The sequence below is a fragment of the Hippopotamus amphibius genome, chromosome 12 (assembly GCF_030028045.1).
Source record: "Hippopotamus amphibius kiboko isolate mHipAmp2 chromosome 12, mHipAmp2.hap2, whole genome shotgun sequence".
Lineage (NCBI taxonomy): Eukaryota > Metazoa > Chordata > Mammalia > Artiodactyla > Hippopotamidae > Hippopotamus > Hippopotamus amphibius.
Window position 1 is genome coordinate 68,248,311 of NC_080197.1, and position 23,709 is coordinate 68,272,019.

At 39.7% G+C, this 23,709-nt stretch overlaps 1 protein-coding gene across 1 annotated transcript; it reads left to right on the forward strand.

The window, feature by feature from the left end:
- The first annotated feature begins 929 nt into the window (after positions 1–929).
- ERP27 (endoplasmic reticulum protein 27) lies at positions 930–22,069 on the forward strand. The gene is made up of 7 exons (XM_057703514.1): positions 930–1,023; positions 1,410–1,507; positions 2,968–3,105; positions 14,864–14,980; positions 19,128–19,253; positions 20,380–20,577; positions 21,382–22,069. The coding sequence occupies exons 1-7, from the start codon at positions 930–932 to the stop codon at positions 21,427–21,429; spliced, it is 819 nt and encodes a 272-aa protein (XP_057559497.1). The 3' UTR covers positions 21,430–22,069.
- The last annotated feature ends 1,640 nt before the right edge of the window (positions 22,070–23,709 follow it).

A 23,709-nucleotide genomic window follows, 5' to 3' on the forward strand; every position in this document is an offset into this window, starting at 1 on the left:
CATCACATATGCATCTCTGTGCTTTGGCCCTTTACATGAAACTCCACCTTCATTGCATGGCAAAATTTTATTTACCCAGGACTCTGCTTAGGCATCCCCGGTAGGAAGAAAGCCTTCACTGGACCCCACCATTGTCCAAAATGTCCTTAGTTCATCCTCTCCTGGCACCCTATGAGTTTCCCAATTTTACAATCACTTTCCAATTTGTATTTATTTTTTTAATAAATTTATTTATTTATATATTTATTGGCTGTGCTGGGTCTTTGTTGCTGCGTGAGGGCTATCTGTAGTTGTGAAGAGTGGGGGCTACTCTTCATTGCCATGCATGGGCTTCTCATTGTGGTGGCTTCTCTTGCTGCGGAGCATGGGCTCTAGGTGCGCGGGCTTCAGTAGTTGTGGCACGTGAGCTCAATAGTTGTGCCTCGCGGGCTCCAGAGCACAGGATCTGTAGTTGTGGCACACGGGCTTAGTTGTTCCGCAGCATGTGGGATCTTCCCAGACCAGGGCTCGAACCCATGTCCCCTGCATTGGCAGGTGGATTCTTAACCACTGTGCCATCAGGGAAGCCCTCCATTTTGTATTTAAATGACCAGTTTCTTTGCCCATCTCTCATATTAACAATCTAAGCTGGGAGAGGTGAGATCACAATTATCGTTGTATGTCTAGTGCATAGGTCAATACCTGGCATAGAATAGTTTGTTTTATTTAAATGAACTGACCTGACTTTCTTCTGGTTGGTTTTGCTCTGAGGCCCTGTCACTGAACTCCGTGTCTTATCTCAGAAGTTGAAGGTCCCCCTCCCACCCCCAGGAGCCAGCTGCAAAGTTCCCAGAGCACAAACAACGCCACAGTCAATTAATTGCAGAGTGGGCTACCTTGAATCAGCACCCCCAAACACCATGTCCGGGGCTTGGAGCAGAAGCAGGAAAATGGAAGCTGTGCCATCCAGATGCCTGTTTCTATTATTTGTCTTCACATGCAAGCTATTCCTGGAAGTTGCTGCGGAAGTTCAAGAATCCTCAGGTAAAAGAAAAGAGCACTTAGGTGACCGTGGGGTGACAGTGTTGTTGGGAAAAGGGAAGGGAATATGGTAGTACTCTGGGTATTTGCCCTCCAAACCTAGGAAACTTTCCAGGAGATGCTGGATAAAGATCTTCCTTGCTTAGTGGGGAAGAGGGAAGTCTGGCTTCTCCTTCAGAAATAGGTTATCCCATGGGGTCCCCCTCCACAGGTTAGTAAAAAAAATAAAGCCTTGGACTGATAACTGCACTCCTAAATCTCTTTGGGCTTTGTATGAAGAGAAATAGTAGAGATGCCCTCATGATTTAGAGCTGCTTCTTCTCTACTTGGTGTCCCCAAACCATCTGTCCCTCTCTCACTCTTCCCCACCCTCCTCTGTCTCTGTCTAGATGGTCCCGGCGCCCTGGAACCGGTGCAGCTCACGGATGTCCCAGCTGCCATGGAATTCATCGCTGCTGCTGAGGTGGCTGTCATAGGCTTCTTCCAGGTTTGTCCAGATACCCCCCACCACCTGCAATTCCCCCAAAGAATCAGAAATATTCTACCTTAAGGAAGCCACACTAGTTACCTGCTGGCCAGATGACACTGCCTCAGAAGCCCAAGGGCACAGAGTCTGCTTCTAGCATGTCTATCAAGATCACTCCATTTCTAGACAGTCCCAGTCTCTGAATTATGTCTTTCTCACACTTGCTTCAAGAGTTCTGAGAGGGCTAACGGGGCCTCCTCATCTGTGGATGCTTTGAAGCTTCAGTCAGTATCTGAACTTCCGAGGCAGGGCCCAGAGTAAATCCAGCTTCTATCATCCAGGCAACACATCTGTCAAGAGTTGCCTCCAGTCTAGGGCCTCTTACTAAAAAGAGAGTCCCCCGTTCTTCCTTCTCTTTGTTTGCTCTGAAATGTTAAATAAGGATGGCATTTTTTTATTGAAGGGGTTAGCCTCCATCTTCCAGACGGCTGCCTGGCTAATAAAAGCAGCCATAAAAGAGAGGGTATCATCCCAGCATTTTTCTTTTTCTCTGGAGGTAACGTCTGGTGGTTCTCAAGCCGATCAAGCCCCTGCTCTCTCTCTGAAGGCCTTCTTGTCTTCTTTCCATTCATTAATTCCAACTCACCATCACCCTGTCTGTGTACACAGCTGGAAATAGCTTCGATGAGATGTTAGCTGGGGAGGAAGATGGGGGAGCAAATTTTTCAGTGATGAGAGATCTGATCTGTAGACAAAAACACCCGCCCTCAGACAGGCAGGAGTGGCAAACAAGTGGAACTGGAGAAGGGTGCAATAACTTAGTTGGCCACCAGCTGTCGTTGTTTGATTCGTGAGCAATTCCATTCTAAAGAGCAGATTTAAAAAAAGAGGAAGCCTTCATGAACAATTGTTTATAACCTCGAATGAACTCCATACACTCTTTTGGATGAGCAAGGAGCCAACACATGGATACACATGGGAACACAGTGGAAACAGGACTGTTCCTCTACATCCTACACAAGGTTTTGTTCATAAAACTTCTAAGCTTCCACTTTAATTTCTCTTATTTTTTTCCTTGTTTTGCCCTTTGGACAGCACCTAGTTCTGATTTTTGCATTTCTTCTTGCCTCCACAAATTATTCCCCAAATATTTGTCTCCTCAGCTATATCAGTGACCATGCTGGCCAACTCTGCAGGTCTCATGATATTGAGCCCCTCTCAGCTACTAATAAACTGCAAGTTCTGTGGTAAAGCCAGACAGGAGTCCCGGGCTTAGCTGCAATGTTCTAGTTATCTGTTAACCCACCCAGCCTGGAAAATTCGACAGTGTCGCTGCAAATCCAGCCTGCATTTTTAGAGGTCAGTGTTGTCTCATTGGACACCATGACTTCTGAAATGAGTGAGCACATTTCTATTCCCTAGTCTGTTTCTCTGTCTCTCTCCTCCAAAAACAATCTGTGGGCTTTTTCTTCTCTTTTTAGGATTTAGAAGCACCAGCAGTGTCCCTAATCCACAGTGTGGTGCAAAATTTCCAAGACGTGTCCTTTGGAATCAGCACTGCCTCCGAGGTGCTGGCCCACTACAACATTACTGGGAGTGCCATTTCCCTCTTTCGTCTGGTAAGTCGGGCGGCCAGCCCCAGCCTTCTCCCAGTTTTCCCTTGGGTGGTGGACACACAAGCTTGTGAGACCAGAAAGGAGTCTAGGTCTTGGACACTAATGGTGATGCTGGAGTCAGGGACCATGATGACAAGGATGATGGCTCAACTCAAGCTTCCTTAACAGATGCTGTCAGGAAGTGGGAAGAGGCCTGGACTAAGGGTCAGGACGCAGGATTTGTAGCACGGCTTTGTCACTGACCAGCCATGTGACTTGGGCAGCTCACTGACCATTTTTAGGCTTTAGTTCTTTCATCCACAAAATAAAAGGGTTTGACCATATCTTCTGTAAGGTCACTTTTTTTATTAGTTAGTTTTTTTTGTTTTGTTTTGTTTTTTATGTGGACCATTTTAAAGTCTTTATTGAATTTGTTACAATATCGCTTCTGTTTTATGTTTTGGTTTTTTGGCCGCAAGGCATGGGGGATCTTAACTCCCTGGCTAGGGATCGAACCTGCACCCCCCGCATTGGAAGGCAAAGTCTTAACCACTGGACCGCCGGGGAAGTCCCTAAAACATCATTTTGAGCTCTAAAATTTTATATTTTCCTATTTTGAGAGTTCACTTACATTTATCACACATATGTTAAACAACTACTGTGTGCCCTATGCAAGATATGGATAATAAAATCACATTGAGTATATTCTCCCCTCTCACAGATCTTAAAATACAGCAGAGGTTGTAAACATAATATACAAGTATTTATAATACAAAGAGCATCACCATAGGTAAAATATTACAGGAGTTTAAATGATAAAATCAGGGTAGGAAGTCTGACCAAAATAAATTCTGAAGGCGACAACTGAACTGGGATTAAAGAACAGATAAAATTTGGACAAAATAGAGGAGAATTTATGGCAACATGGGGGGGGGAATTAAACTTAGGAAACAGTGATCAGGCCAACTTGACTGGATCTCAGAGAACATGTTTTGGGCAAATGAATAAAAGAAGCTTGATTGGAACCATATTGTGGAGAAATCTGAATACCAGCTTAATGGGTTTGCGCTTAAGTTGGTTGGCACGGGGCAGCCCCTCGAGCCTTTAGATCAGGGGGAGTAACATGAAGAGAAATGTGTTTTCACTAGATTATTTTGGCAGCAGTGAGTAGGATGGATTGCTAGACAAAAAGGCAAGAGTAGAGAGAACTCTTATTAGGCTGATGAAATAGATCACATACTAAGGATCTGCAGCAAAGAGGTAGCAATAGAAAGTGAAGAAAAGGCAAGTCCTGCAAGGATTAGGTATCAAAATTATGGAAAGGAGGCGAGGTTTAAAGCCCGGGTACCTAGGAATAGTGAGGGCATAACAGAAATAGGGATTTCTGATGCTTTAGTTGGTTGTTACGTTTATATTGTTGTTGGAACATCAAGGTGAAGATGACCAGAGCCCACAGAAAATGAGAAACTGAGCAAAAGTTAGTTTCAAGATTTCTGGACTGAATGTCCTTCTTTCTCTCACCTCCATCTTATCTATCTCTTATATTCCTCATCCAGCTCTCTTTTAAATGTATTTTCTACTCAGTGCCTCCAAGTTTCTTTAAGCCCTTAAACACATTGCTATCTAGTATATGTACCACTCTATTAAAACTGCTTTCATCCAAGTCAGTGTGGCTTCCATGTTTCCAAATACAATAAACACTGTTTAAGTCTTATTTTACAGAACATTTCTGCCATGTTTGACCTTGTTGGCCACTCTTTTCTCTTTAATATTGTCTCTTTCCTTGACCTAGGAGCCTGCTTCTCCTGGTCCACCTCTTCTTTTAGCCTCCTTGAGATCATCTCTTCCTGCATCTGCACTACTGCCTGACCCAATGCTCCTCCCAACCTGGGTTATAGAATCCATGCTTCCAGAGAGAGAGACTGTCTTGTTCGTTTCTTCAACCACTGACCATTTAAATGTGCCTGCCGTGTAGCAGGTACTCACAAGTGTTTGTTGAATAAATGAATATGTGAATGAATTTCTTTTTTTTACTTATTGAAAAAGACTTCATTTATTTGGAGCAGTTTTAGGTTCAGAGCAAGATTGAGAGAAAGACACAGAGATTCCCTATATCTCCTGCCCCACTTATACATGGCCTCCCACATTATCAACATCCCCCACCAACGTGGTACATTTGTCCCAATTGATGAACCTGCACTGAAACATCATAATCACCCAAACTCCATAGTTTACATCATGGTTCACTCCTGGTGTTCTGCGTTCTATGGTTTTGATTAAATGTGTAATGACATGAATCTATCATTCTGGTACCCCAGTATTTTTACTGCCTTTAAGTTCCTTTGTACTCTGGCTGTGAATGAATCAATTAATGAATAAATACAGAATCCTTCAGTAATGTAATTCTTTCTCACGTGCGACATTTATGTGTTTGTTGAGGATTTGGAATGTTTTATCTCTAGCCTGGACCTCTCTCGTGATTCATACGCTTGCTGGATATCACTATTGGAATATCCTCATGAGCACTGCAGTCTTAACTTGGTCAAAATTGAATTTGTCATCTGCACCTGCTGAATCATGTTCTTCCCACTAAAACGCTGTTCTACTGAATGGCTGTGTTGATTCAGTCTCTCATCTTTGCCAATCATATCCCCCACCCTATTGAGCCTATAATCTCCTCTACTCTTTCTGTTTCGTTCCTTGCTTAGGCTCTTAGCATCTTTGGCATAAAATTTTCAATATCTTCTTAACAGATCTCCCTGTACTACTTCTTAACCAGTTGCTAGATTGGTATCACAATGATGGATTTAAAATGGAAATCTGACTATGACACCTCCTTCTTAAAACCTCTTCAGTATTCCCCATGTCTTACGAGAACAAGATCAAGATATTTAAACATGTAGTTTTTATGACCTGGCCACTGCCTGCTTCTCCATTCCCTTTCCTAGCACATTCCTACCCTCGGCTCTACCCTCTCAATACCCAGCTATACAGAGTGTGATGACAAAATTCTATCACGTCACACAGGCTGTTTCTCTGCCTAGGATGCCAACTCCCCGCAGGACCCCTTTCACTAAGCTTCACCCAACTAACTCCTCCTCATATTCCAGTGAATCCGTTCAAGCAGCTTACCCTTCAAAAAGCCTCCCTGGAATCTCCAAATTGGCCTAACTATTCCTCTAAACATCCTTGTCTCTGTTTTCATTTACCACTTTATAATGCATGTCATGTATCTCTGTGTCTGTCTCACCTTTTACCCCACTAGACCATGAGGTATTCAAGGGCAGAAATCATGACTTATTCATCCTTGTGTTCCAAGGTCTACAGTTTGCCTCTGGTACCTAGAAGACACTCAGAAAGTGTTTGAGGAACTGACTCACCCCTGAAAGAATGTCTGAAGGTGCATGAATCCCTTTAGCAATTCTTCCCCCACCTGGACAGCAATTGCAGGTTTGCACTGTGAAATAGGATTAAATCAAACTCTTCTGTGAAGGGTTTTGGTAAGAAAGAAAGATATCTATTTATACATATATAAAATAGATAAACAACAAGGTCCTACTGTATAGCACAGGGATCTATATTCAATATCCTGTAATAGAACCATAATGGAAAAGAATACATATATTCTGCTGTACACCAGAAACTAACACAACATTGTAGATCAACCATACTTCAGTAAAAAAAAAAAAAAAATTGTTTTCAAAAGAAAGATATGGAAGGTTACTCTAGTGCCTTTCATGGTACCGTTGAACTATTTGTAAAAACCTACCAATACCAAAATTCTAATTAGCAACAGATCCACAAGTACTTCTTTCCCAGTTTGTTGTTTATAGATCTTATGAAAGCCTGATTTAAAAGTCCTAGTACCACCAAGATACACATGTGGGAAGAAAAACAAGTTCTGTTGCTTCCAATGTCTCTGCAGGCTTTACAACCTCTAATGGATGCTTTAACTTTGTTTGTAGTGTATTCTTTACAAAGCCCTGTTGATGACTTCCCAGAGCTGCTTGCTCTTCTTTAGAATCTGTTTGTTGTTTCCCACTAGTGACAGACCTACTCCGGATGAACTCTTGGAACCTCTGTGGACAAGATTATTTATGTGCCACACCAAAAACAAGCACCCTGGTTCCTGTCCTGCTCCATTAGCAGGTCTGGGAGAGGTTTGGCTTCTGCGGTGACAGCTTTTAGATAAACATTTTTTTCTCAGTTTACACTTTCGAAAATTCAGTCCAAATTTTACTAGGATTATTATTCAGGAGTTTGGAATAACTTTTTTATTTTTTTAAAGAATATCAACCAAGACTATTCTTTCTTTCCTTTTTTTTTTTTAGGATTTTTTAAATTGTGGTGTATTTACAATTTTTACATTGAACAAACTAATGCTTTTAACACATTCAAAAACTACCACACAATGTGATCTCGTGCCCTTCAGAAGATGACCCCAGTGTTTAGAAACAACGGTCAATTCCTGTGTCCTGCAGGTGTGGTCTGGGAGCGAATGGACATGGTCTTTATTGAATCCTGCCAGTTGGTCTCTGTGACTCTATGCACGCCCATGAGGAGGCACTTTTACATCTGCAGTTAAGACTCTTCTTTTTGACACTGGGAAACGTGAGCCAGTTGCAAACCTTTGGGTACCTACTTTCATCTAAGATCTAAAATTTCATCTGTGCCTAATATATGCTAGGCACTATGCCAAGTGTTTCCCAAGGTTCTACCATTTAATTGTCACAAGAATCTGATGAGATTATTATTTCTATCCCTGCATTATCAATAAGGAAACCGAAGTTCCATGAGATTGATTCCAGCGTCTAGACTCTCACATGTATAGAGCTGGCAGATATCTGATGCATACTCAACATGGTCAGCTCCAAAGCTACCATTTCTACCATATTATAGTGACTTTCTCCAGTACTTAACCCTGAAGAAAACCTATGTTTTTACTACTAGATTCTATCTACTCTATTGCCCCTCATTCTAAAACCTTAAAAAAAAAAAGAAAATTTCTCCCAAACCATTTCTCTATCTCCCTGGCACTATTTAATCAAACCCCAGGATTATTTCTCAAGATTTAATCTAGGCATGACATATTTTGGCAAAGAAAATTTCAGAATTTGCCCATACAGTAAATTTCCATTGTAAGAACGAGAAATGAGCTGAAATAATAAGTGGGAACATGACAGCGATGTTGGAGAGATAAGAGTCTGGCAAATGTTATATTTATGAAACACATCACTCTGCAAAGATAGTGCAGGCCAACTGTATACATGTGATTGGGAAGAAATTAAAATGAAGCAATAGTAATTTGTGTATGATGACCTGTCTGTGTGAGGACACAGCTTGTCTTTTGTGAGAGTGACAGCAGAAAGATCCTCCCCCCTCTCTATAGGACTCTTATTGTTGCCCTAACAGAGTTGTTGAATAAACTGTGTGTCTGTCCTAGAATGGAATTTCAGATATTATTTGAATGTTTACCTCATTTTGAGTATTCTCAATCACTTCTATTTTAAGAAATATTATTAGCTTAACTTTGACCCAATGGCACAGTGATGGAAACATAGTAGAGGCAGTCTTTTATGCCTTTCACAATCATTCCTTGGACACCTCTTCTAAGAAATGCACCTTGCCAAGCAGAGAATCAGAAGAAACCAGTGCATAAAAATAAACGGGAAAGAAAAGCAAGAAGCAAGATATGACAAATTTTTTAATGTTTTCTCTAAAATATATATTTTCCAAGTATATGGTAAGCTAAGCAGCTTATACAAACAAATCCAGAGATATGAGAGCATTTGTTGAACAAATGATTTCTCCTTGCTAGCCAAGATATTTAATATTGTAACTGATGTAAACTAAGACAACTTTAATATATTTTATGAAAATCTAGGTTGTTAATTAGAGAGATCTATCAGAATTCAAAGGAATGTTGGTGAAATGCTAATAAAAGGGATGATGAAATGCATCGGCATGAAACCACATCTGAAACATAAGATAATCCACATCAGACGCTCTTGGGGAAACTCAAAATTATGTTGCAAGGGGACAACCCTTCTGGTTTACTGTTTCTGTTTTTCTTCTGGTGCCTCTTTTCTTAGGGAGAAAAATAATATGATTTTTCAAGGAAAATTCTTTCCCAAAACTGGAAAAATATATAACATTTTTCACCCAGTCTTGGTTCCAGGGTCGGATTTTCTTTCCAGTGCACTATGCAAATAAATTCCCTTTACAGAAGGGAGATTTCCTGTTCAAATGTTGTTTCCAGGAACCCAACACATGAACATTCCAGAGTTTACTGGTTTAAGACATAGAGAAATAATCAGGTATGTTTTGTTCAAAGAAGCCCGACCGACTGGATGAGGCTTCAGGAGGGTGGTTTTTATTAAAGCTCTTTGCTTCTTAGAGAATGTTATCACCACTTAAGATCCTCTGCCTCCAACATACTGCATTCCTTAAGTCCAGAAATACCTGGAGTAGCTGTTCCTCCTGTTCTGGGAAATGTGAGGGCTTGCCTGGAAAAGGGAGGAGCTCCTGGCCCGGAGCACAGCTCTGTCCTGCAAGTTACTAGAAAAATAATCAGGAAGTATTTAGACTCATCAAATACTAAAAAGACACTGGTTGTCAATGATGACTTTGATGGTCACACAATTTACCAAAGCCTTAGGAAGGAGACAGGCCAGGTGGCAACGCGGGACTTAAGCAGCTTTAAAGATCCTTTGTGCTCGCTTTCCTCTCTACCAACTAGAGGGGAGGGATGGAGGCAGGTGGGCAAGGACTCCGCCTAGGAAGACTTTTTCTCCTGTTTTTGTGTTTCTGCACCAAGCTTTCTACTCACACTGGGTGAATTTACAAACCATTAAATATGCAAACAGAGTTCACATTTTAAAATGTCCTGTGGTTTTGACGAATTTTTTTTTCGAAATTCTTTTTTTGAAACACAAAACATTTCCTGTATTTCGTAAGTCTGAATTGTGAAAAACAGTCATGAAATAAAGTGATTAAATTGCCATCTGAGTGAATGTGAGCACTTCTGGGCCTTGGTGCCTAACATATAGCAGGCATTCAACAAATAATTCAACACAAATGGATTATAAAAGATATATCCAGATATGACTAGATAAATTCAGAATCAATAAAATTAACCATAAAGAGTGCACTGGGTTTCTTGGAGGTTTGTATTGCTTTGAACTAACCCAATGAGAGACCACCTTGAACAAAAGAAGAGAAAAACAGAGGATGGTTCTGGTCCAGGGCAAGTTCTGATGGAGTTGGACTGATATCAGATAGCAGATATGAGGGACAGGGGTTAAGGAGGTGTACAAGGGTTGGTGGCCTAAGGATCTCAAAAGTGATCCAAACTATTTCTGGAAGCAGAATTGTTCAGGAGTGACCCCTAACCATTTTATCTATAGTATAGTTGCTATGGGTGATGGAAGCTTTATCTTCTGTCTTTATGGGCATGAGGAGATGGGGACAGGGGAACAGGAAACCCTGGGAACAATGTTTGGTAATATAATGTCCTATCTTTCAACATATCGGAGTATCCTGGAAAGATAGCTCTAAAATGCAAATCTGGGATAACAGACCAGGTAACTAGACAATTCGTTCTACCAAGGATAATTTTTTTAAAAAGCTGAGCAAAAGAAAATTATTTTAAAAAAGGCTTTGGAGAACTAGCAAGAGAAGAGAAGGGGAAATATCTAGGCTAAGATCTCAAATAAAATGGAAACCCAAAAAGATGAACCTTATACTTGGACTGCTTTCCATCTGGGGATCTTAGCCAGTTCTAGAAGGAGCAGCAGAGAGGCTAAGAAGTTTACTAGTATTTTTGAGATCCTCAAGGAGCCAGAAAAATAAATGTTGGAGTTCAGGGACCACAAGAGGAAGTAGGAGATAAAACTAATAAGACACTCTTTGTTCCACTTTGGATCCTAAAGAGTAATAATCTAAAATTAAAGATGAACCATACATAGGGCAGCCCTCCAAAGGGCTGCAGCACAGATTCAAGTCATCTCAATTCTGATCATATATAAATATACACAAACATACATACTTATATACACACTACATACACCTGTACACATATATAATTATATATATATGTAACATCTATATAATTTACCCTTAGCCATGCTATAGTATAATAACTGAAAGTCAAAGAAAAACAGAAAAATCTTAAATCAGAGAAAAAAGATTACCTTCAAAGTAAGCTCAAAGGGGTAACACTAAGATTCTCAGATGACAATAGAAAGAGTGGAATGCAGAATACAAATAATTATATCTTTCAAAAACTGAAAGAAAATAACTCTCAACTAAGAATGCTACCCCCAGCAAAAATAACCTTCAAAATAAAGGTGAAATAAGCATATTTTAAACAACCGAACTGAAAGAATATGTCACCCAACAAATCTAACTCATTCTAAAGGAAATACTAAATGTGTTCTCTGAGCAGAGGGGAAAAAAATCCCAGATAGAGGCTCGAAAATGCAGGAAAAAATGAAAAGAAACTAAAATGTAAGTATGTGCACAAGTGTAAATGTATATGGATTATATAATAGGAAAAATAGCATTTTGTGAGATTTAGAATGAACACACAGAACAATAATCGCCTGTAAGCCTTGAGCGTGGGCCACAGACTAGATCTGGGAGGAAGTAAAATGTAATAGAATGTTCTAACGTCTGCAATACCCAAGACAAAGGTAGAATTGCCAGTTGGTAGTAGATTCTGATAAGTAAAGTATGCATGTTGTAACGCATGCCAGTGACCCTTAGGAAAATAATTACAGAGTATGTAACGTCTGAGTCAAAAAAGAGAAAGAAGACATAATATAAAGTGCTCAATGAATTCAAAGTAGGCCAAAAATGAAGGAAAATGAGATTTGGAACAGGCAGAAGCAATGGAAAATGCATATTTAATTAAATGTATTAGTAATTACATTATATAAAAATAATCAAATTAAAAAATAAAGATTATCAGACTGGATTTAAAAATACAATAAAACTATGTGCTTTCTACAAGGGATACAATGTTTTAAAACATAGGGACATATGTAAAATATAAAGATAGATTGAAATAAAAGGCTAGAGATATACCATGTAAACACTTCTAAAAGAATGCTGGTATAAGTATATTAATATAGACAAAGTAGTCTTTTATGCAACGTGCATCCCTAGAGATAAAGGACACTTCATAATGATGAAAATTTTAATTTGCCCAGAAGATTTACCAATTCTAAATTTGTGTACATGAATTGAGAATATATAAGAAGAAACTGGCAGAATTGTAAGAAAAAATGGTTAAATCCACAATCATAGTGGGAGATTTTGACACACCTCTCTTGATAGAATAAGCTGGTTAATAATAAGAATATAGAAAATTTGAATTATTAAATTAACTAAGTGGCCTGATGAGCACATACTGAATACTGTATTCAGAAACTATAGTATATGCATAATTTTAAGGACATATATAATATATATAGGTGACAAATAATAAAAATAAAATGTAGAAATTAAGCTGGAAGTCAATAACAAGCATATTAACACAAAAATATTACATTTTTGAAGTAAAGAAATACATTTCTAAATAACCAACAGGTTAAAGAAGATGTAAGAACAGAAATTAGAAAACATTTTGAGCTGAATGATAATAAAATACACATAAAATTTGTGGATGCATCTGTAGCCTTCTATGGGGAAATATGGCAATTTTAATCTGTATTTTAGAGAAGAGTAATTCTAAAAATCAAGAATCTAAGTATCATTTTAAGAAGGAAGAAAATAATGGGTCCCAGGTGGATTTTAGATCTATTGTGAAAAACAAAATAATAGTGTTTCTGAAGACAAGAGAATATCTCCATAACTTTGGTGTAGTCAAAGCATTTTAAACAAGACAAAACATAAACACACACTAGTGATAAAGGAAAAGGTTGATAACTTGACTACACTGAAATTACCTTCTGTTCATATGCAGTCACCATTCAAAGTCAAGTCCCCAGTGAGAAAAGATATATAATGTAAAATCATAAAGGGCTCATATCCAGAATATATAAAACATCTTCAAATCAGCAAGGAAAGAATCAATTCAATAGAAAAATAGGCAAGTGGCTTGAAAAGACACTTCAAAGACGAGAATATACAACTGGTTAATCAGGGAACTGCAAGTAAAACCACAATGAAATACTACCACATATTCACCAAAATGAGTAAAATTAGAAAGGCAGATAATACCAAGTGTTGGCAAGGATATGAAGCTATGAGACCTTTCCAACAGTACAGGTGCAAATGTACATTATTATTCATTTTAGAAAATAGCTTGGCATTGCCTCCCAAATAAATATCAAAATGCATGTCAAAAATACATATATCCTATCATCAAAAATCTCAGTCTCAACAGAGACAGAGGCATGAATACCAAGAGAAATGAACAAGAGTGTTCATTGAAACCTTGTTTTAATAACCAGAACCTGGAAACAATCTAAACATCTGTCAGTAGTAATATGAATAAATCTTTTGCATATTTATACAATGGGATATTATACAGCAAGGAAAATGAACTATAGCTATATGCAATAACATGGATGGCTCTTATAAACACAATTTTTAGCAAAAGAATGGAGATACACATAGAAAAAACATAGTTTGTTCCCACTTACATCATGTTTTTAAAAAGAGGAAACTCAACTATAACATTAAAGAAATGCATTTTTTAGACAGCTAGTGGGAAGCAACTGCCTAACACAGGGAGATCAACTCAATGATTGCTGATGACCTAGAGGGGTGGGATAGGGAGGGTGGGAGGGAGGCTCAGAAGGGAGGCTCAAGAGGGAGGGGATATGGGGATATATGTATAAATACAGCTGATTCGCTTTGTTGTACAGCAGAAACTGGCACAATAGTGTAAAGCTATTATATTCCAATAAAGATCGAAAAAATTTTTTAAGAAAAGAGATGCATTTTTAAGCAGTAAAGCTGTAAAGGAAAGGATGAAAATGGTCATGATGAATGTTCAGGGTAATGGTCGCTTTGGCAGAAAAATAATGGATTATTGATTAGAAGGGATCGCAAAGGGCTTCAGGCATTCTGGCAATGTTCTACTTCTTTCCCTGAGTGGTTGTTCCATAGTTGTTTGCTCTGTGATCATTTACTGAGGTTTATATTTTCTGTTTCATGTTTATCTCTGTGCGTGTGTTTTATGTCATGTTAGAAGGGTACATAAATAAAATGTAAATCTGATCCTGTAAGTGGCTCCCCTTGCCCTCAAGTTAGAGTTTAAACTACTTACCTTGACTTCAAGGCTCTTTGTAAATGTGCCCCACCTACCCCATTGTCTGTGTCTCTCTTCTACTCACACTTAACATCCACTGCTATAGTCAAGCTAAACTAACTGCAGCTTCTAGAATGGGGCATCTCCCAGCTTTTTGTGTTTTGCAAACACTGTTCTTTATTTAAAACTCCCACCCCCAACCTCATTTGTCTGACCAAGTCTTAGCCATTCTTCAGGAGCTGCCTCTTCCTGGAAACTTTTCTGCTCTTCCTTCAGTGACACATGGGCCTATGATTCTGCATGACAAGTGTCTCTGTGATGACACTTGCCACATTCTATGGGAAGTTTCTGTTTACTTCTTTGTGTCACACAGGACAGTGTGTTCCTAGAGGGCAGGGAACACTTCCTATTTACGTTTTCATCTTTGGACCTTTAGTTAGTGCCTGACATGTGGTAAATAGTCCAGAAACAATTATTGGTGAATGAAGACAGTGACAATTTTATCCTTTTTGTGTTACCCAGGTGGATAATAAACAACTGGATTTAGAGAGTGAAGACATCAAAAGCTTGGATGCCACTAAGTTAAGCCATTTCATTGAGAGCAACAACCTCCACTTGGTGACAGAATACAACCCTATGGTAATACAGCCCTTGTCTCCTTAAGTCCCTATGTCGGGGGATACTTGCCTTCATAGCATAAATCCTTACCTCCAGGAGTTCTGATCTTTTGACCAATAATAATATTAACCACCATCAATAGAACACCTAGTTGTTTATGTTGCCATCCCTACTACAATCCTTAAGATTGATAGACTTGTCCCTACCCAACAAATAAACAGAAAAGTTAAATGATATCGCATGACTAGTAAGAAAGAGTCAGAGTGTAATTTTTGTTTTTGTTTTTAATAACTTTATTTTTTTATTATTTTTTGGCTGCTTTAGGTCTTTTTTGCTGCACGCAGGCTCTCTCTAGTTGCAGCCAGTAGGGGCTCCTCTTCATTGTGGTGTGCAGGCTTCTCATTGCAGTGGCTTCTCTTGTGGAGCACGGGATCTAGGTGCGCAGGCTCAGTAGTTGTGGCTCTCAGGCTTAGTCGCCCCGCAGTATGTGGGATCTTCCCGGCCCAAGGATGGAACCCCCGTCCCCTGCATTGGCAGGCGGATTCTTAACCACTGTGCCACCAGGGAAGTCCCAGAGTGTAACGTTAAGGTGACTAAAAACTTCTGAGTTTGGTTTCCTGAGAAAATTCAGTGAAGGCAACTCTGATGTGAGCCTCATTCTAGACCTTGCTTCTCAAACAAAATTGTGAGCATGCCACAATTGCAAAAATGATGAAGGTCCATTATTTTCCCTAAAGCATTGGTGACCAATACTTTTGTAAAATACAATAAAAGTAAATTAATAGACAAATAAGATGTTTAAAAGTAAAGCCCACCAAACACATATTTGGATGTAAAATTTCTTTAGAGTTTTTACACACCTACTCCTATTTTCTGTGCCCACCTCCTTGTGGACTAGTAACTAACCTTTCCCGGTCTGGCCTAGACCCTCATGGGGTCTCAGGTTTCTTTCTGGGTTTGTCTTCCTTGGGTGTTGCATGATGCCTGAAACCTGGGTGAAGGTGTTGGTCCACCTGTCCTGATGGACCATTTGGGATTATAACACTCTACAGCATATAGAATTAACTTATATGGGTGAGTCAAAAATTATCCACACTCTGGCTGTAGATTTTATAGAAGTTTTAATATAACCAGAGTGCAGTTAATTTTTGACTCACCCTTGTATGTCCTTCCTTTTACCTTCCTGAGTGTAAATCATACTGACGGAGTATTGACTGCCAGTGATCTACAACAGCTCAGAGATGCTGTTCATTGTCTAATAACAGTATTTTATATGCATGTCATGCTTTTTAGAACTTACAGAGCCCTTTCATACCATTTTTTCATTTAATACAGAGGTTCTTTGAGGTAGAAGAGAGGAAATTATTATGTCTATTTTAAAGAGGAGAACTCTCAAGTTCCAAACAACATTCAAAATTACACAATAAGTGGAAAAGGTACCATTTAACGCAGAAAATTTAACTGATGATGCATTAGCTCATATTGTCTATTTCTGTTTTACTGAAAAGGAAATGGGAGTTCAGAAAGTGAAGTAACTTCCTCAAGGCCATATGACTAGGAATTTGAGCTTCAGTGACAGCCCTATCCACTTGTCCCTGCCTTTTTTATGACAAGTCTGTCTGACTGAGTCCTGTGGTTTTTCCATTGCCCCACATAGCCTGTAACAGAAAACACCTCTTTTCCTGTTGACTAAATTCCTATCCACTTTTCCTACCATGTTTCTCTCCATGGAGTGGTGACTCCATTTCCACTTTTGCTAAGATTCCAAACACATGCACCCCAGGGGTGTTGGCAGCAATAATTGAAAAGGCATTTGTCTTCTAGACCATCATCATTCCGGTTATTGTGTCTATAAAGCTGCCAGGAGTGCATGTGTGACCAGAAAAGATGATCTCCCGGTCCCTGAGTTTATGGCCCAGGGCCCTGGATTTCTGCAGGCAAACGAGGGCAGAGGCAAGGACTGGCCTTCCTGAGTTCTGATGCCTGGTGCATCACTCATTTTACAGAACAATGAGATGTTTTGTTAAGTTCCACATCAGTAGTGACAGCAAATCATATCAAGAAGAAATCAGGAAAGAATTTCTTTAGAGAAGCAAGTTCAACTTTTATTGTGACCTTTTCATTTCCCAAAAGCACTATTTTTCTCATTTGGAGACCTGCCCACACAACCATAGTTATTTCTCATCTGTTGCTGGTGCAGAGGCTTGTACCAGTAGCAACTTGGGCAGAAATTTACAGCCATGTATTTGGCTTCCTGTGCACTTTTAATGCACACACTCAATACTTGGCTTCAAGGTGAAAATCCAGTTGTGCCTATTAGGATTAAACTAGTCACTTCTGCTGTGTTCAATCCCTTCTGCTATCCCTTCACTATATCATTTGACTCTTTAGCTTTGATTTCTTGACTCTTCCCACTATTTATCCTCCATCTCTGTTCTAGGAGGATAGGTGCGTGGTCTAAATTTAAGTAGCAAAACAAGAGACAATTATTTAACATCCAAACTTCCAAATTTAAAACGAAGACCTGGTTTTAAACTCCAGGGAGAAAGTTTTGGGAAAGAACTCATTGGACCCTCCTTGGCTACACGTTGGCCAGTAGAGCTGGAAAATCTCTACAGATTAGTATGTAGCTTCTGGAAGGATCCTACCTAGTTGCTCCTCTTCCCATCATCCTGGGACTCTGCCCAAAGATTCGTTAACCTACCATTCTCTCTCTCTCTCTCTCGTTCTGCACATGCTGCTAGTTTTACAGCAATGCTTTTTGTATTTAGAAGGGAGGTGTAAAGGAATGGGATTTTGTTTAAAATAGAGACAGTTGCAGCACTGTTTCAGGAAAGGGAAGTGAAGGGAGCTGGTGCCATGTTTTCACACTCTCTCTTCTCTCCTCCCTCCGGCTTACAGCGGTCCCCTCCCCTTCATCACCAACAACTTCCTGGGGAATCACCATCTCTAATCAGCAGAAAAAGAGCCAATGCTTTCGGTCTCCTGTAGAGCTTATCTTATGGCTGACCTGAGCGGGACTGATTCAGCCATGCTTAGGGCTGAATTGGTTTTGTTGACATTTTGCGATCAGCTGTGTATGAGGCAGTAACATCCTGACAGTTAATAGCACGGACTCTGGATCCACACTGCCTGCTGCAAATGCCAGCTCAACACTTGCGTGACTTTAGGAGATCTGGTGCCTCGATTTCTTCATTTATAGAACTGGAAACTGTGACTTTAAGGATTAAATTATTTATTATGTGTTAAGACCTGAAAACAGTGCCCAGCAGATTGTGAGCACTCAAAAGTATGTACTACTAACACGCAGTCAAAGTCCACGTTTTAAGTGCATCTGGCTGCTCTCGTTTTTTTGCTGTTTTGTTTTGTTTCATTTTGCCGTGCCATGTGGCTTGCGAGCCTGATTGAACCCAGGCCCTCAGCAGTGAAAGCTCGGAGTCCTAACCACCGGATAACCAGGGAATTTCCAGCATCAGGCTGCTTTTACAACATGTAAAGAGGTTGAAAAAAGTGACTAAAATGTTTCACGGTGTATTTGTTGTCTATTGATGTATAACAGCTTACTCCAAAATTTAGCAACTTAGGGAAAAATGTATTGTCTTGCACAGTGTGTGTGGGTCTGCAGCTTGGGAGCGGCTAGAGCCAGGTGCTTTCGACCTGGGGGCTCGTGTGAGGTTGCAGCTGTTGGCCAGAGAGGCATTCATCTGAAGGTTTAACTGGGACTAGAGGATTTGCTTCCAAGATGGCTCAATCTCAGGCAAGTCAGTGCTGGCTGTTAGCAGGAGACCTTAGTCCTTTGCCATGTGAATCTCTTCATAGGACTGCTTGAATGCCCAGTATAAGAGAGTAAGTGATAAGAGAGAGAACAAGGCAGAAGTTGCTATGTCCTCTATGACCTAACCTTGGAGGTCACACTCCAACATTACTGCAATAGCCCTTTGGTTACTCAACTCAGCCCTATTCAGTGTGGGGAGGAAGGATCTACACAGTTGCATGAAAACCAGAGGGTGAGACTGATTCAGAGATGTCTTGGACGAGTTGCCATTGGTATGATGGCTGGATGGCTCTCATTTACGTCCCAGTGTACCTATTCACTGGGTTGCTACTAATGGTTTTTTCCCCCCTCTTTTTCTCTTTCAATCTACTTTAACACACTTCAATTTGCCAGACTGCGATTGGCCTATTTAATAGTATGATTCCGATTCATCTTCTACTGATAATGAACAAGGCATCCTCAAAGTATGAAGAAAGCTTGCACAGATACCAGGAGGCAGCTAAGCTCTTCCAGGGGAAGGTAAGTCTGGACTGGGAAATACCCTTTTGAATACTCAGCAACAAGACACTAGTAAAAGGGAGATGGGGCTGGGGAAGTGAGAGAAATGTGGAAAATACATACAATTTAGAGATAACAAAGTGAGAACTAGGGCATAATAAATCCCATTATTCTGATTAAAAATTTAAGATGTGTTTTATACTATTAAAGATGTATTTAATCATATCTTCCATTAGCAGTAAATCTATTTCCTTTTTTGTGCCTTGATGGGTAGAGAGAAAATAGAGACCCAAAGAGACTGAAAATAAAAATCACCTATTAGTCATGATTTGTTTACTCCTTGCTATCAACTTTAAAGTTTTAGACCCCACAAACTTTATCGTGGGCTTATTTCTTATCTAAAATACCTATCATGTATCTAGTGCCCACTGGATGTCCAATAAATATTTATTTCTTTCCCTTCCCTACTTTGTGCAGTTCTGCTTGTGTCACTGAAATACTAAAACTTCAACCACTTTAAGGCTACTGTGTTTAACTAGAGACCTCAATGATGAGGGCTGTCTGGTAATAAAATAAGCTAACTTTCTGGTGGTTGTTTCCTTAACACTGGAAGTTTTCAATGTTATTAAATGTAGATAACTCTCTAACTAGACTATCATCAAGAAAATTTCTACTTTGGGCAAAATGTTTGATTTAATAATATAAAATCATTAATAGTTATCGAGCACTTACCATATGTTAAAAATTGTACTAGAAATACTAAATCCATTCTCTTGTTCAGTCTCCCCAAACAAAAGCCCATTTCTCCAATGAGAACACTGAGTCTCAGAGAGGCTGAGTAACATACCCAAAGTGACACACCTAGGACGTACTAGAGGCAACATTTAAAGAATTCCCCATGTTTAGCCACTAGGCCATACTTTCTCCCTTAGGTAATCACTGAAGTCTCTTCCAATTCTATGGTCTTAAAATTAAATAAATCTGATCAAAGGAATAAAAAAATACCAATGCAAAATAAGAAGAAATTATTTTAACTCAATGAAGATTTAAATTGTGTGGCACAGACCCTACTGCAACAATCATAAGGTATCTCTTTCTCCCCAGGACCTCAGATAGATCTTTCTCTTTCAAACTTTTCCAACTGCAGATTCTTTTTATTCTGGTGGACAGTGGTGTGAAGCAAAATGGGAAGGTGATATCATTTTTCAAACTAAAGAAGTCTCAACTGCCTGCTTTGGCAATTTACCAGACTCTGGACGATGAGTGGGATACACTGCCCATAACGGAAGTCTCAGTAGAGCATGTACAAAACTTCTGTGACGGATTCCTGAAAGGGAAGGGGTTGGTAAGTGTGTGAGACTACAGGTAAAGCAACTTGAGGGTTTTTTTTCCCCTCTTGGTCTCTTTAATTTCCTGTTGAATAAAAATTCTTTGATCTCCACTGGATTTGATTAAGAGTAAAGGGATAGGAAATGTGCATATAAATACATGCACTCCCTCTCTTCTTTCACATTATACACTATTGTATATTATTGTACAGCTTGACTCTTTTACTTAATATGTGTTGAAAATCACTTCATTTCATCGTGGGAAAAACTTTCTTCTAGTTTATTAACCAACTACACAGAATTTTAATGCACTGATGGACCATGATTTATTTAACCATTCTCTTATTCATAGACATTTAGATTGTTTCCAGTTTTTTGCTATTTCTCATCCCCCAATAATGTAAATGAAAGTCTGTTTCACCCCAACTTTGTCCACACAATGTGTTCTCAAGCTTTCTGATCTTAATCAATATTAAAAGAGAAAAACTGGTATCAGTATAAAAAAAGAAAAGAGTAGAGGGATGGGAGGATATGGTGGCCAGAGTTAGGATGCTTTTTAGGTTATAGTCATGGGAACAGAACTCCAAAAACATTTCTGGGAAGGTTTTGCATGTTCAAAGGAGTTGAATTTTGGATTTTACGATTCTGTGTCCAGCATCAATGGGAAACAAGTCAAATCCCATATGAGGAATTCATAAGATAAAAATTAAAGATGGATTTAGGATTTTTAGGAGGAATTAAATAGCTCAACTTGCTAATCTCAGAGTTCAAAAACAAGAGTGGACTCCAAATCTGAATATCAGTGTTATGATGTTTTTCAGAGAGAAAATCATGAATCAGAAGAAAAGATGTCAAAGGTGGAACTCTGATTTCTCCGTGATTCTTCTGTGTACAACCTAGTAGTTACCTTATGGCGAATAAAAAGGGATGACTCAAACCTCAGAGACACTAAACAACAGGATCACCAGGCTTTACACATATGCTTGTGCACGCACACACACACACACACAGAGCTCCAGTTTGTTCCTTAAAATCTCATTCACGCTACTTGCCCTTTCTTTTAAATTTCCTATACTCTCTCACTACGCTTCTGATTTTCCCTTCTGCCATCATACTGAGTAGGCCCATACACTGTCACACATACACTGGGTGGAGGCTGTATGAGAAATACCACGATGCTGGTGTGAAGGGGCAGCATTCCTAGAGGGAGATTTCTCTGATGGGTCATTTAATACTGAATTCATATACTGCGCGTGACTTACACACAACCTCTTGTAGGGTTGCCTAAAGGTTGAAACGCTGCTTTCCTCATAAGCCTGTGTTCCTCTCTGACTCAGGGCCAAGGACAAAAAGATGGTTTTAAACACCTTTCGGGAATTGTCTTTTTTGCCAGAAGTCCAATGATGTTTCCAAGTCTCTGGGCTCAGCAGAAACAGACCGTGTAAAAACTCTATGCTTGTTTTGCGTTCCTAACTCCCCGTGTAAATCAACAACCACATGATAAATAAAAGGCCATCATGTTATAGGAAAAGACTGGCATCTCTTTGCAGACCAAACCTCTTGTAAATACCCCGCTGCGAAACTCAGCAGAATGGACCTCCCCCTTCGGCGCCCACTGTGAGAGTCAGGCCATGAACCACTGATGTCTTATTGTTCACTGTGGGTGGGCTGAGAGCTGGTAGACACCACCCTGCATGAGGATTGGTGTAAATGTGGCAGAGAAGCTATGGGAATCAAATAGGTAAAATGTTGGGGAAGGGGTAGGAGGGGGGCACTTGGCCCCGGGGGCGAACTGGGGCTGACTAAGAGTGGATTATTGCAGGTGAGGTGTGCCGTCCAGCCCACGCGGGACGGAGGGAGAGTTTGGCTGAGTGTCTCTGGCCCACAGGCTGTTACTGTCAACACACAGATGCTGCATTGTTCCCAGAAGGCCCTTGGCTCTGAAGCAAAGTACCTAAGTGCCGAAGGGCTGAAAAACCACAGAGTATACCTAAGGACTGGTCCAAGTGGGGAACAGAGACTGAAAGACTTAGTTGTTCCTTTCTGGGGGAAAAACTCCGCGGCCTGTGCGCTGGGAGCGGCTGCTGGCATGGACTCTGTGCAAGCAGCTCTGTACCTCACGCCTCTCTGCAACATGAGCCCATCCCATCCATCCACAGGGCTGCTGAAAACCACCCAAACAGTCTCCTGCTTGAGGCTGGAAAATATTCCTGGGATAGGCACATCCCAGAAGCCTCCCTTTGATCCTGCAAACCAGAACTCTTGACGTTTACAGTCAGGAAATTCTTCCTGATATCCCACTGAGGTCCTCTAGCCACACAAGCTCGTTTCCCTTACCTAAACTGCGTGGAAATTCTTAACAGCTGCCAATCACCATCTATAAATGGTACTTTTAACTCCTCTCTGGTTGGTCTTAAGCCCTCTTATCCAATCTTCTTTCCTCCATACTCATAATTCAACCTTTTCACCATTTTTTCAAAACCTCCGAGTTCTTTGATCGACTTCACTATTTTCTCTCTTCCCTCTTTTTCAATGTTCCCTCTTTCTTGCTTAAAATAATGGGATTCCAGACTATTGCAGGAATTTGGTAAATGCTAAAACACAAACTCCCATGAGCTACATTTTATTCAATATTGGGTTAATTTTTCAATTATTTTACTTGAAGTCTTCCCCCTAATAACTATGGTCACCATTGACCACACAGATCTTAACATTTTTACAGTGTATTTTTCTGCTTGATGACCTTCAGTAGCAATTTTATACACGTTGTACTTCGTATCTTTTTATCTTTATGATATTTAATTTTAATCATTTATTTTCAGTTTATGTTTCTCCAAAACTGAAAGATATTTTTGTCTGTCTTCTTCGCAGCCAATCCTGTTCTTTGTACAGGACTTATGATCAAAGAATGGAACTTCTTTTGAAAGAAGAGATTTCTAAAAGTTCTCATTCATTCACTAAAGATCAGACTTAGTATTATAAACTTCTGTCATCTCTCAATCTTCTCTGTATTTGAGTAATATCTTCCTAAGTCTCTAGATTCATTTCCCCAAGGCTGTATTATTGTTTTTTAAAATATTTATTTATTTATTTATTTATTTTATTGGCTGTGTTGGGTCTTTGTTGCTTCACACAGGCTTTCTCTAGTT

Excerpts from the sequence above, each read along its gene's own strand:
- ERP27 (XM_057703514.1), top strand. The coding sequence starts at position 930 with ATGGAAGCTGTGCCATCCAGATGCCTGTTTCTATTATTTGTCTTCACA. Across the intron at positions 1,024-1,409 it reads GGAAGTTCAAGAATCCTCAG|ATGGTCCCGGCGCCCTGGAA; the intron begins GTAAAAGAAAAG and ends GTCTCTGTCTAG. Across the intron at positions 14,981-19,127 it reads TGACAGAATACAACCCTATG|ACTGCGATTGGCCTATTTAA; the intron begins GTAATACAGCCC and ends TCAATTTGCCAG.